General features: G+C 43.3%; 1 protein-coding gene across 1 annotated transcript in view; it reads right to left on the reverse strand.

The window, feature by feature from the left end:
* NUP210 (nucleoporin 210) overlaps positions 1-13,354 on the reverse strand; it is a 62,128-nt gene extending 48,774 nt beyond the window's left edge. The window contains exons 1-4 of the mRNA XM_065642644.1: positions 13,169-13,354; positions 4,046-4,182; positions 2,818-2,949; positions 1,145-1,241 (exon numbers count right to left, since the gene is read on the reverse strand). Coding sequence (XP_065498716.1) covers positions 1,145-1,241; positions 2,818-2,949; positions 4,046-4,182; positions 13,169-13,326 — 524 coding nt within the window. The 5' untranslated portion in view covers positions 13,327-13,354. The remainder of the gene's footprint in view (positions 1-1,144; positions 1,242-2,817; positions 2,950-4,045; positions 4,183-13,168) is intronic.
* Between the last annotated feature and the right edge of the window lie 229 nt (positions 13,355-13,583).

Genomic DNA, 13,583 nt, shown 5'->3' on the forward strand with positions numbered 1-13,583 from the left:
TCCCATACAACGTACTGCTGTGTAGCCTTCAATTCTAGTTAGTTTAATAAGGATGGAAACTCAAATTTCTGTTTAAAGACACTAAAGAACAGAACAATGATGTCATCACTGTAAAACTACATCGTGCATATGCAAATAATTTTTTTTTTTTAAATAGTAAAATAAAATACACCAAAACACAGGCCAAAGATGGACTGATGACAAATATAGGAAGAAAAAAAAGTAGAAAAAAAATCATAGTCTGGATTCTATTCCTAAGCCTGCCACAGGTGAGCTTACTGACTTTTGGGCAAGAACTTCACCTGCATTAAAGGAAGGGAATACTTTCATAATTATACAGAAATGCTGAAAACCACTTATCTCATCAGTTGAAAAGCACTTTCAAGATCTTTGGATAGAAGTTTCCACAAAATACAGCACTTCTAAATGCAAATTAACTTATTCTTTGGCTTGGTATAGATGGCGAACCAAGCACCACGGCTTATTTATCAAGCACGTGCTTTCCATTCACTGCTTTGTCTGAAAGGCAATGTATTGAACACCTTCATCGAATTAGTTCACCTGGCCTTGTGAGCTATATCTCACTGACAAGCAGCCACTTGGTCCTTTCCACCATAAAGGTTGCTACTCTGAAGCTCTGAAAGCTATTCCAACACCAGAACTAAGTGTTGACTGAAACATTAAGCTCTTCAAATTTAGAGATCTCCTTTCTGAAATGGAAGAGGACCCTTTGTCCTTAAAAAAAACAAGAACAAACAAAAACCACCACACAAACAAACAAAAAACTCCAGAAAACCAAAACCAACCAAACCACAACCAAGTCTCCACTGAAATCCTGAGATAACAGTGTTACTGATAAATCTTTCCTTTGCACAAGATGGTTCAGAAGAACAACAATTCCATCTATTCATTTCTAGCTGTTGCATTAGAGCCAGCTGGGCTGCTCATTAACAGTATCCGTTGTTAAATTAAACAAGAATGTGAATGCCCAGGCTGTTGAGTAGGCACTTTAAAAAACCCTGAAACAATTGACCCACGAGCATTATTTTAGGCATCAGTTCAGTAAACTGCCTAGATGAGGGGAAATAGTTACACACAAACTTAATGGACATGAGATTATTGAGCACAAATTAAATGAACTTACCGTAAGGCATTGTGGGAATCCGAGAAGCCATCAGCCTCTGTGTCTTTTACTATTGTCCAGTCAAAGACTAGCCCTGCCAGTGTGCTGAAAGTGTTTCCTAGAAATCAAACCAATTAAAACAAAAATAAGTAACAAGCAGAGAGTCTTCCTGGAATACAAATGATGATTTTTTCTGCTAGGAAGGCTCTCTATCTTATCCCTAAAAGCAGCACTATTGGTGTTTAGTTAAAAATCACGATCTACCTTGCTTTACTGGCAAATTTAAGATTTTCTGTTCACATTTTGCTGCACCGGACACCACTTTATGTTTTTCACAAAGCCCATGGGATAGGTGCTGATGCTGCCACCTCCCTCCACTTGTCAGCCCCTCAGAGGTCCTTGCCACCCGCCACATTCTTTCCCCTTTGACCACAAAACTCTTACTAGTTCTTGGATATCAGCAGGACATCAAAAAAAACCTGCCAAACAATCTTTCATTTTGAAACATGTGGATCCGAGATACCATATGGGTAACATGCGTTCACAGCACTGATGAGCTGCACTTTCCATATACATTGTTCTGGTTTTGAGCACAACAGTGATTTACCCACAACAGGAATAAGTCTTCACTTAAGGAACTCAAACAGAGCACCTTCTTTCTAGAAACTGTGAACCGCTAGAACACGGAAAATTGTAAATGTTTAAAAAGAACAAAAATGAACAGAAAGGAACAAACAGACTGAAACCCAAGATTTATGATTACCTTTAAGTGTAATAAGCTGCTAACCTCAAATATCTTATAAACTTTAAGATGAGTTTTGCTCCAAATTGCAGTGTCTACTGGCACAAATAAATATGGAACTGAAATCCCAGTATTTACTATACTTTAAAATATACTTTCATTTGTGTTACTCCCTTTGACATTTATGTCTATATTAAAATCAAATTCTTATACTTAAAGCAGGTTTATGACAGTAAGCCACAAAACCATTTTAAGACAAGCGAACACAATGCACAGTCTATGCTTTCTCCTCCCACTTCTATACACCTTACTGCAGATAGTTCCCAATCCCAAATAAATAGGATTTTAAACAGAAAACTCTAAACACAGAAGGTAATATAATTACAAGGGACTGAGACCAAGTTATTCAACATGCATTCAAGTCTAACTTTCATTAATGATGCATGCTTTAGCTTTGCAAAGCTGCATTACACTCTTGTTTTGCTTCGGTGGAAAATAACAGGGCCAGTGGAGAAATGCACAACCCAAGCAATAGGTGGTTGGTCTTCAACATCGCCTCTGAACGTCCTGTTGGATGCTTGACTGGATTCAGATAAAATGGACTTTTGCAAAATTACAACAACAAACAACAAACAAAAACAACAACAAACCATACTTGTTCACATCCGTGTGCAGCTTTCCTCAATCTGGTTAAATGCTGATGGGACATTTCAACAGGACAAATGTTGGGACTTTTCTCATTACATTCTTACTCCTGACCTGGAGGTACAATTGCTGAGAGCTGACACCTTTATTTTGATTATTTTAGGTTTGATTTTTAAAAATATCCTTACTACGAGAGTTAAGCTTTCTGGGAAAATATTCTAACATTCTTGGGAAAATTCTATGATTCTATGATCAGAAAATTAAGAGTCTCAATATAGATTTTATCTCCTGCTAGTAAACCTCTTACCTTCAGAATCCAAAGCCTGAATTTTTAGCTCCAGTGGTGAATCTTCAAGATAGAGTTCTCTTGTTGTGGACACAATTTGGATGCCATGAATTATATCAACTATAGCATCACAACGAAGCACTTGTCCAGTCACTTGAAGAGACATCAGAAAGAGCACATGAAATCAGCAACACTGGATGTGCTCATCAAGAGCACCAAGAAGACAAAATCACCTCAAATTTAGCCCATGACACAAGACACTGAAGGAACTGAAACTGGGTTGTGACCTTGACTAAGAAACACTTCAAAGGGTGACTGTGCCTAAGCAAGCAAGAAAAGCAGTTCCCTTCCTCACTGAACTCTACAATAAATCTTTAAAAATTGTGATCTCCATCTGTACTAACAATTGCAGACATTTTCTGAGTGCATTTTAAGAGGTGCTACAGCGCAACTGTCACACTTGGCTCACATCCTAGAGAACTTAATGACTTTTACCCAGAGATGATAAAGCCTTCTACACTTCTTCATTTGGTGGCTGCAAGACATTGACTTGACCATCTGTTTTTGCCCATCTCGCATTACAAAAACTAACCAGATATATTGTATGATAGACACAAAGGCAATTTCCAGCTTTCTAAATGCAAAACATCTGAATTTGCATTATATAAAAAGTATGTACTGAAAATTATTTTCTGTCACCCCATTCTTTTTTTTAAAGAACTACCCATTTTCCTGGATGTATCATTAATATAATTAACACTTATTTGAGGCCTTTAACAAACAGAACTTAAACCCCATGCTTGTGGAAAGCCTAAAATGACTGTGCATATGAATGGACATTTCTTGTTTTGTGCACTTTTAAATCTCTACTGTGTTTCTGGAGGATCACAGAATGTCAGGGGTTGGAAGGGACCTCGAAAGCTCATCCAGCCCAATCCCCCCACCAGAGCAGGAACACCCAGATGAGGTTACACAGGAAGGTGTCCAGGCGGGTTGGAATGTCTGCAGAGAAGGAGACTCCACAGCCTCCCTGGGCAGCCTGGTCCAGGCTCTGGCACCCTCACCATGAAGAAGTTTCTTCTCACATTTAAGTGGAACCTCCTGTGTTCCAGTTTGCACGCACTGCCCCTTGTCTTATCATCGGTTGTCACCGAGAAGAGCCTGGCTCCATCCTCCTGACACTCACCCTTTATATATTTATAAATGCCCAAAACCAAGCAGTGGTGAGCTTATCGAAGTTAAAACTTACTTATATCTTCAGCAAAGATGATACTCGTGAGACGCGTGGGCTGGGAGGACCGCGCCTGGACAAGAGCTTTCTGCGAACACTGGCGCTCATCCTGATCCGCCAGCTCTATGCTCGCCACCTCTGGCCTGGTGGAGGACCTGCAAGATTATGGGGTTGTGTTAGCAGGATCTGAGTTACTGCTGGACAGAAATCTGGTTTAAAATCATTTGCACGAGAAATGCTACCTGGTCAGGACTGGACTTTCAGAAGAGCTGGATTGCAACAGCTACTTGAGGAGTTGAGCAGAAGGCATAGAACAAGCAAAACCACATAGAAAATGCTAAATTAGAAGGTAAAATAATTTTAGGTACAGCTCCATTTGCCAGTTGTAATTGCTCTTCAAAACAAGTTTCCAACAAAGTTCTGATAAAAGTGGAAGTTTTCCCTGATCACAGAACATCACACTTACATATGTTTGCTACATCAGAAGCTCTGAACAAGTAAGAGACATTTTTTAACCAAGAAATTCAAAAATTGGATTTAGTCTGTTTAGCTGAAGTGTGCAACACTGTAAAACATGCAAAGTCATACAATCATCTTTGGTGACATGTAAGCCTACATGGAATTTTGACCTAAAATTGATGCATCTGTTACTTCCTGCTCTGACTTGTACGGCTTTTCTAAAGACAACGGCTCCAGAAATGAGGTTGTGGGAAGCTCACCATGGACAGGGAGCCCAGTTCTCACTTCCCATGTGCCAAAAACGTCAAGATGAGGAAAAAAAAATTAAATTTAAAAGTTATTAAAAACCAGGCCTCAAATTCCATTTGAGGTAGTAGCAAAGAACGTCACCCCTGTGAGCAGGGCCAAGCTGCTGCCTGGTTTGCAGCAATGGGTCCCCGCTCGTGCAGCCCCCACCGGAGTCACTGTGGAGCAGCTCCCAGCTGCTGAATCCAGCGTCCCAAACAGGCACCTGCTTGCCCAGGGATCCTGCCTCAAAGCTCTTCCACGAGGGCCCTTTGAATGATTTAAAAAAAAAAAAAAAAAAAAAACAAACCACAAAGCAAGTACTGCTGACAAAGCCATTGAGGAATTGCTTCTCCCCGATGATGATAGCAGTTCTGATGAAAACACTAAGTTATTTGGTCAATGCAATCTAATTCGGGTACTAGATCCCCACCTGCTAAAGATTGTGAAGCTGGACTGATCCAGACTTTTCGTCTGGAGGATGTTCAAAAATGCCAACCTGTGATCTATGTGACAAATCCACTAACTCAGCAAGGAGCTGCAGGGAAGCTTCAAACCAGCAGCAACATCTTACAGGCCCTTCTCTCCAGACAAAGGTTTTCTTGACTTTTATTACTGGCAGAACCAACAAATCCAAAACAGGGAAGAATAACATTTCTTGTTAACCAAAATCGTACCCATTTAAAAAAAAACAACATATCACAGTATGTCTGGTTGCAGTCCAGGTAAATATGGACTGAACTGGTTGTAATTGCTGCAATAAAATTACAAACCTTGTTTCTAGCCTTAAGCAATGAAAAGCACAATTCTGAAGACAAATCCAATCATGCAAGACCCCAAGGTCCCTTTGGTTTGAAGCAGCTGGGAAGACAATGAACAGTGCACTTTTCATAAAAACTTCACACGAAACAAAAACACATTGGTGTCAGCTCTCTGGTTCCCTGTCTGTGGGTCTGGATTTTATCATATGGTACTGTCCAAACAATGAGGCCCCAAAATCTGGCAATCCAGGGGCACGAAAGCCCAGTCAGAACATTTTTAATTGTGTATGTTAACGAAGATGTAACAGGTTTGCCTCAGGCAAAATTCATTAAGTCAATGAATTATTAAATCATAATATTGGTGTGCTCCCTGCAACATTCTGCTTACAAAAGACTTATTTTGGAGGATTTTGAAGCAATAGTAGCAACGACTAACCAAGAAATTTCAAAGTACTTTATCTGATCAAGGAAAACACAAGCCACAGCAGTACGCAATGGACAATTTGAACACCAATTAGAAGCTTAAATCTGAAAATTCTGATATTCTAGATACCTAAGCAACGTAGACAAATATGAGTGTATTTTTTGGTACTAGGGTTTACATTGTTTCTAAAATAATATGATTTATTTTCTCTATCAGTAGTACGTTTAACTTCGCTATACATCGATTAATTTAAGAGCGAACAACTAGTTATTTTCCTGTTATTCTGTAAGTTCTTAGGCAAGCACAAAACAGTTTTCCAACATTTAGCAAGTTTCTTTCAACAATGTTAGTATTCACAACCAGTAAGGCTTTTTCTCTCCTTAGCTGGTGGGCTTTTTAAGCTGAACATGCAGATCTGACTTAATATGCACACAGGCATTTTAAAATAAGCATTATATGTTTGGAATTGACTTTTACTTGTATTATTTAGTTCTTTACATTGCTTGATATTCCCTACCATTGGATTTTATTTTAATTAATTTGCGGTTTTGTGTTCTTACAGTCTGAAATTGATCATGTTTATAACACAACAGGGGTTTCGCTGTGTTTCGTGTTTGTTCTTTTAATATATGGCTGTGTCTTGTAATACATAACCACTACAGTTTGCACTAACAGCAGTGTGGTAAAATTAAATGTAATTACAGGATATTTTTCAGACTAGAAAAGGGAAGGAACAAATATAAACTAAAAGTCTGCATTAAATTTTAGCTGTAAACTTACATACAATTACACAATTACAAAGGAACTTTCAAGATTTTTACAGCCAAATGCCAGTTGACTCTTAGTTGTCTCTGACATAGGGAGTCTGAGATTAGATACTACTTGGCCTCTTAACAGTAGTTTATTCATAAAATAGGAGGTAGATTATCAGCTGAGTTTCTTGCTCTTTTAATACAAATACATTCTTAGTTCTATTACCAATAGGATGTCTGCTGGTTTAGGCAATTACCTGAACTGGGCAGGGTAAGCCGGGCCTTTCTGAGGCTTGTTTTACTACTGTAATTTATATTAAAAAAAACAATCTTCGTGACTATTTTTTTACACCATTGCATATGAAATATTTGATGACCCCTCAATACCATTCAGCAATACCAAAAGCACATGCTGTTCGCAGCTACATCCGATTCAAGGTCAAGTCCAGAAAAGACAAGGCACTGTATATTACACTGGCATTACTCTGCTGTAAGACACACAGAGATCACAGGAAAAAGAAACTTTGGCTTTAAAATGACATCAAAGGCTGAAATCTATATCCTCTTCCAATTACAGCAGACCTTTGGCAGCACGTCAGTGTGTGATATTGAGAGCTGGGCTTGTCAGGGGTCAAAATTAGATCCCGAGGAGCAGGCAGGGCAAGCATTTCTGGCACCAGCCCTTGATCCCACACCAGCGTCTGCGAGACAGAGCGCGGCAGGGGAGGAAGAAGAGTGAGGAGAGGAGGAAGAAAAACTAACCAAAGTCCCAATATCTATTTCCCTCAGAACAAAATCCTAGTTGCAGAGGAATTAATGACACTCGCAATAAAGACCACCAGGCCACGGAAATGCTAATTTCCGTTTCATATATGATTTTCGCCCCTAGTCACAGAACTGTGTGCCAAGATTGTATCTACGGATCTACCCAAACCTATGCCTGCATTTTTTTAATCGACTGTTCTGTAGTACCACATGTTAATGCTTCAAGGATTATACTTTATTTATCAGCTGGTTTAAAGACCAGGCAAATGTTACTCTCCCTCTCACTCTAGCAATACTCTGTTGATTCTTATTGCTTCAGCATTTTACATTTGTTTTGTCAGCTCTTCAGACTAAACTCAACTGATTAAATTAACAAAAATCCACTTTTGTGGGGATGTACCAGGACTGTTTGTTGATCTGATGGTTTAGAATTTGTATCAGACATGCGGGCAGATATGTAGCCAGAGGGAAACCAGACAGTAAAAGTTTTCTAGAGTTTGGTAAGATTGGATCGACCGATGCACTAGGTACCTTATTTCTAGTCACTGTTAGGACTAACACTGCTGACATACAACAATGAAGAGAAACACAAGAGCCAGAAAAAGCATCCAAGTGACTGTAGTTTTGTGATAAAAAATAGATTCCCAGAGAACCAGGGATGTGGGAACTGAACCTATTCCGAAGCAAACACAGAGGGAGCCTGACAGAGTTCCCTCAACTCTTCCGGATTTTTCACAACACAGTGGCAGATTATCTCCCCACGGTTCCCTCAGTCCTCCCCAGGATGTTTCTTATTGTACTGGGAAAACAAAAAGCAGGAAAAAAGAGTCCTCCACCTATCTCTGTTTTAAAAACAAAGGGAAACATCAGGCACCACAGAATGATGTTTCTTATTGTACTGGGAAAACAAAAAGCAGGAAAAAAGAGTCCTCCACCTATCTCTGTTTTAAAAACAAAGGGAAACATCAGGCACCACAGAATGAACCAAGGACTAAGCTTTTGCTCAGGGGATTTTATAGCGGTGATCAGCTGGCATGCCATGAAATTCAAAGGACACAGAGTGAAACCAGTGAAGATCGTTGTCAAAATCCAGCCCAGGTGCCCAACTGTAACTGGGATGTTTCATCAAATCAATTGGTGGCCAAAGGCATTTTACCACAAGTGCTTATCTCTGTGTCTTTTCCAGCTGCATGAAGGAAAATGGCACGCCACGCTAGAGACAGGCATCTTCCCACTAAGAGAAGGCAGTAAATAGATGTGGGTCTAACCAAGTTGTTCTGAAATTAGCTTAGCCTGATTGCAAATGAAAAAATAAAACGAATATTTGACAGTTTGCTTCCAAAACACAAATGTCACATTTTGCGTTATTTAAAAAAAAAATTCCACTCTGTTAAATCTTCTCACATGTAGACACCTTTAATGGATGTTGAGCAGTAAAGACTGCCCAAAATCAACAATACTCCCTGTTCTTTCTGTCCTCCTTCCCAGGCAGGTTATGCTCAGATGCAGAAAAAGGTTTTTTTCAACAGTAAATCCGCACTGCAGGTTGACACAGCAGCCAAGAGGGAAAACAACTATTACTTCTCCTGCCTCTTCAGCTCTGGCAGAACAACTATGCCACGGATTCACGCTACCCAGTCTGGTTTTGAGCCAACGCACTCAGGTAACGCAGGCCTGAGCCACAGCAGCCCAGCCTGTCTCACTTTACACACAAGGACACCCTAGCCCAGTTCTGAGCTCCTTCTGGTACCTCCAGGAGTTGGAGCCGCGCTGGGAAGCGGCCGCTGCAGTGCAGGCACCTCCTGGAGAGAGGAAGCACATCCTGCTGTCAGCGGGAAATGCAGAGCAGGGGTAAGGATGGCAGGGGATAACAATCATTATCTAGGATGTTATTTCATAATATGGAAATTAACAGCCAGCATCTCACACAAAGCATTTTTCAGCAAGAGTCAAAGACAGGGTTTTTTAGACCCGTGGTAAAACAGGTAATCCATGAAACAACAGCAACAAAACCCTCAGATTTTCAGAGATGAGCTTGTCAGTTTTAGAGCAAAGTAATAGACCCCAATCAGCAATGCTCTATTTAATACACATTTTTAAAACACATAAGCCACCACATACGTCCCATGGAGCGATAAGATCAATTTACAACCCAGTATCAGAAACTTGACAAGATAAGGAGCTCTGCTGGCCAGGTCCCGCAGCAGCAGTGCCCAGTGGGGCTCTCTGGCAGTACCCGTGTGTTGCGCAGCTCGGCCGCTGGGTCTCACTCCAACACCTGCCACCTGCGCCGGCTCACAATGGCAATTAGCTTTATGCAGCATCGTCAGAGAGGGCTTCTGGAGCACACACAACCCCTTTTACTTAAGGTGTCAATAAGCTTTCCATCATATTTGCAACAAACAACATTGTTCAGGGCCATTATTGCCTTTGAACAGTTCCCTATAGGTGAAACCTTTCCATAGCAAAACCTCCGACTTCAGTGCTCCGTGGTTCAAACCCAATCAGCTCTATTGCTCAAAGGTAACTCCTGAAGCTTGAACTTCCCACCAGGTCTCACCATGTATCTCAGTTCTACAAGATATGAAATAATGCTACAGACATGTAAGCATATTTGTATGCTACGGATAATTTCTGCTATAAATACCCTGTGCCATGCTGTATACCTTGAGGGAAAATGGGTTATTTTGTTTGTTTTGTGTCTTCTCCCACTTCCCCCCAAAATGTTATCACGATAAGGCAGATTTCAAGGAGAAAATTTTGCTTCTGAATGGTTTCCTTCTTCCAGGTGTAATTTCTGGATTAAGGTAATTAAAAGATAAATACAGATGTAATTTAAATGCTAAATATATCCGCACAGACTGTGTTTTATCCCTGAAGATAGTATCATGTACAATATTTACAGATGGGAACGCCGTATGCTTTGAAAACAAAGCTTTTACCAAAAAATAATTTTAACATAAAGGCAACCCAAACTCTAGAAGGCATGAGCATCTGGAAAATCAGAAAATACTTTAAAGCCATTCCTGTAACTCTATTATTGCTCTTAATCTGCTGGGATGATGATAAAATTTGACCTTTTCCCTTTGAATCAGTGGAATTCTCAGACACCACTACAATCACTTTGAAAATCTCCTGCTTTCAGTGGTAAACTTGAAGGCCCAAAGGAAAACTGGAAAGAAATAAGGTCACATCATGTTCTTAGGGACATGGTTTAGTGCTAGAGTTGGGTTATGGTTGGACTCGATGATCCTGAAAGCCTCTTCCAACTGAAATGATTCTATGTCATAGCCTGATTTGTCACAAAATTGGACACTCTGGTATGAATTCTGAATGTTTGAGATGAGTAAGGCAGTCCTTCAAATACTCAAAAGATGCATTTTGAAGACAGATGCTGTTGTAAGACGAGAACAGCTTCCATCTGCTCCCTCTAACCTCCCCATCACCCACATTACGCAGCCCCAGTCCCCTCTCCAGATGCTAAGGGCCCAAATCTCATAATTTACATTCTAAATCCCAGCTTTCGTGCATGCAAACCCACCCATCATTTTACAGATCCTGGGTGAGGAGCCGTCACTACTTCTGAAGTCATTACATTTGGTACTTCCTAAGTCCTTCAGTTTAACGGCCTCCTTCCAGAAATAGCTATTACTGACAGCTTTAACAGGAAAGTACGGGAAACTCATCAGCACACTGATGCAGAGTTGCCCTCCTCCAAAGCACACTTCTTTCTAATCCCCTACACCTCAAGGCCCGCAGATGCCATTCAGCAAACACGCTCTGAGCCCCGCGATGAGCGCTACTACTTCTGCTTGGTCACACACACCCAGCGGCTGCTTCCTCCTGAGGGCTTTGTAAGCACACATTGAGTTTTACCACCCACATCCTGCCAGTCCCTGCAAAGCAGAAGTGAATAAATACACGTTTACAACCCCAGTACAGAAAATGACAACACACTCTGTATGAAGTTGGTATAGTTTCCTTAATTCTCAAGCAAAATTAATCTCTGAAGGGCAGCCAGAGGGTGAGGATGGAAAAGCATGTTGAAGCCCACCTGCATGAGGGATACGATCCATCGCTGGCAACTGGCACCAACATAACATGCTCTGAAGTGCCTACATATCACCCTCATACAGATACATATGTGGACCAAAACTGGTACTTCAAACTGGTACTTCCCTAGAGTACAGTCTTATATATTTTCATCTGCATATTTTGGTGAGATTTGCAAAGGTCTACATACTTCTGACAGCTGGATTGCACCTGGCACATGCAGGAACAGCTGTGTCCAGCCCAATATCACCTGGCAATTCACTGGCAAAATAGGACAGACAGTCTACACCTCCTAGATTTTACTAGTGCTTTGGTGAGTTTATTTTTTACCTTCATAGAATATACTTTACCACATAAACAAAATCCTTTAAAGACTCAGTTGCCTTTAAAGATTAGAGTAAGGAAAAAAAAATACCCCATACTTGCGAGATTTCCACTAAGACGGTCCATATAAAAATTAAATTACACAACCACAAGCAGCTCATTTAGTAACTTCCTTTCAGTCAACTCTTGGAGTAACTCTGATTATTGCTCTTGGGTGCAAACACCCTCAAATGTGTAAGTTGCCACAGACCATAGGCTTGTAGCCAGCCCAGGGATAAGTGTAGGACCACCAGGCAAACGAACTGATACAGAGTGAAAACACAGCCCTGCAAGATGTATTTCGGTAACTGCCAGCCACAAAATAACAACTGAAAACTGCGACATGCATCCATCTGGCACAGAGGAAAGTATCACCCTAAACATACCCTGACTACCACTTTTTTATCAGGTGGGCACCTCCTGCTCATTACTGATCCAAATTACAATTCTGGCGTGCTGAAGGAGTTGGCAACACTTGTTTAACGTGAAGGCTGTGACACAGCTTCTAAATCTGCACACACAGTGGTATTTCCCTTCAGCCCTGCGGCTCAGCACAGCCCAGACCCGGCTCCTGTCAGCCTGGCCCACAGGCCTCGCCTGGGCGAGCCGGACAGGGGCTCCCAGCCAGGACACCCCACCTGCCCAGCAACAAGGCTCCAGAAGAAACCCAGGAAACACACAAACTTTTAAAACCTGACTTTTGTCTTCGCCAGTCGACGTGCTCGGGGTGTTGCCCGCACTCAGGGCAGCGCCAGGAGGCTCTCACCTCGGCCAGGTGCTGGGACTCAGTCTTTGCGCCCAATACCCCAGACTCAAAAGCTGCGGAGGGGACACCGGTGGGGCACAGGGAGGAGCAGAGGGGACACCGGTGGGGTACGTGCGGTGAGCGGACACGGGGCGTGAGGCGCACGGGGGCACCCGGCCATGGCGGGAATCTCCCCACAGCAGCGACCAGCCCTGACCTCCACACAGAGCCCCCTCCAGCGGGTTTAACCCCCGCTGCAGACATTAACCGGCCGCGGTTTGTAAAGCCCAGCCGCTCCCCTCACGGATTATCTCCGTTTCTGTCCCCAAGCTGCTGGGCCACCCCAAAACACGGCCGAAGTGAGGCGAGAAGGGCGAGGGCAGCAGGCCGGGCGCCCTCAGGGAGCGGCGCGGGGGCCGCGCTCAGGCCCCGCCGGGTCGCGCGTTCCCGCCGCGGGCGGAGGAAACGCCGCAGGTGCATCCGGCGGAGCGGGGGGAGAAGCGGCGGCCAAAGGGCGGCGGCACCTGCACTCACCATCGGTAGCAACCCTCGCTGGCCTCCAGCGTGAAGTTGACGCGGGTGCCGCGGGTGAACGGCAGCAGCACCTTGGGGGTGTTGAGCTTGGAGGAGGCGGTGAGGTGAAGGGAGAGGAGGAAGAGGAGGAGGAGGAGAGAGGGCGCGGGGGGCGCCATGCTCCGCCGCGGGGACCGGCCGCCGGCGGGGGCGGGAAAGGGCGCTGTGCGCCGCGGGCGGAGGGACGTCAGCGGCGGGGCCGGGCGCCCCGGGGGGCGGAGGGGCGAGGGAACGGGGCGGGCCCGGCACGGCCGCTCTGCTCGCCCCTCCGCCCTCCCTGAGGTGATTCGCAGCGGCGCCGACCGCGGGGAGCGGCGCTGCGGTCCAGGAGGGGCGGCCGCCGGGCCCAAGTGTCACAGAATCCCAGAATGTCAGG

The sequence above is a fragment of the Caloenas nicobarica genome, chromosome 11, assembly GCF_036013445.1.
Source record: "Caloenas nicobarica isolate bCalNic1 chromosome 11, bCalNic1.hap1, whole genome shotgun sequence".
Lineage (NCBI taxonomy): Eukaryota > Metazoa > Chordata > Aves > Columbiformes > Columbidae > Caloenas > Caloenas nicobarica.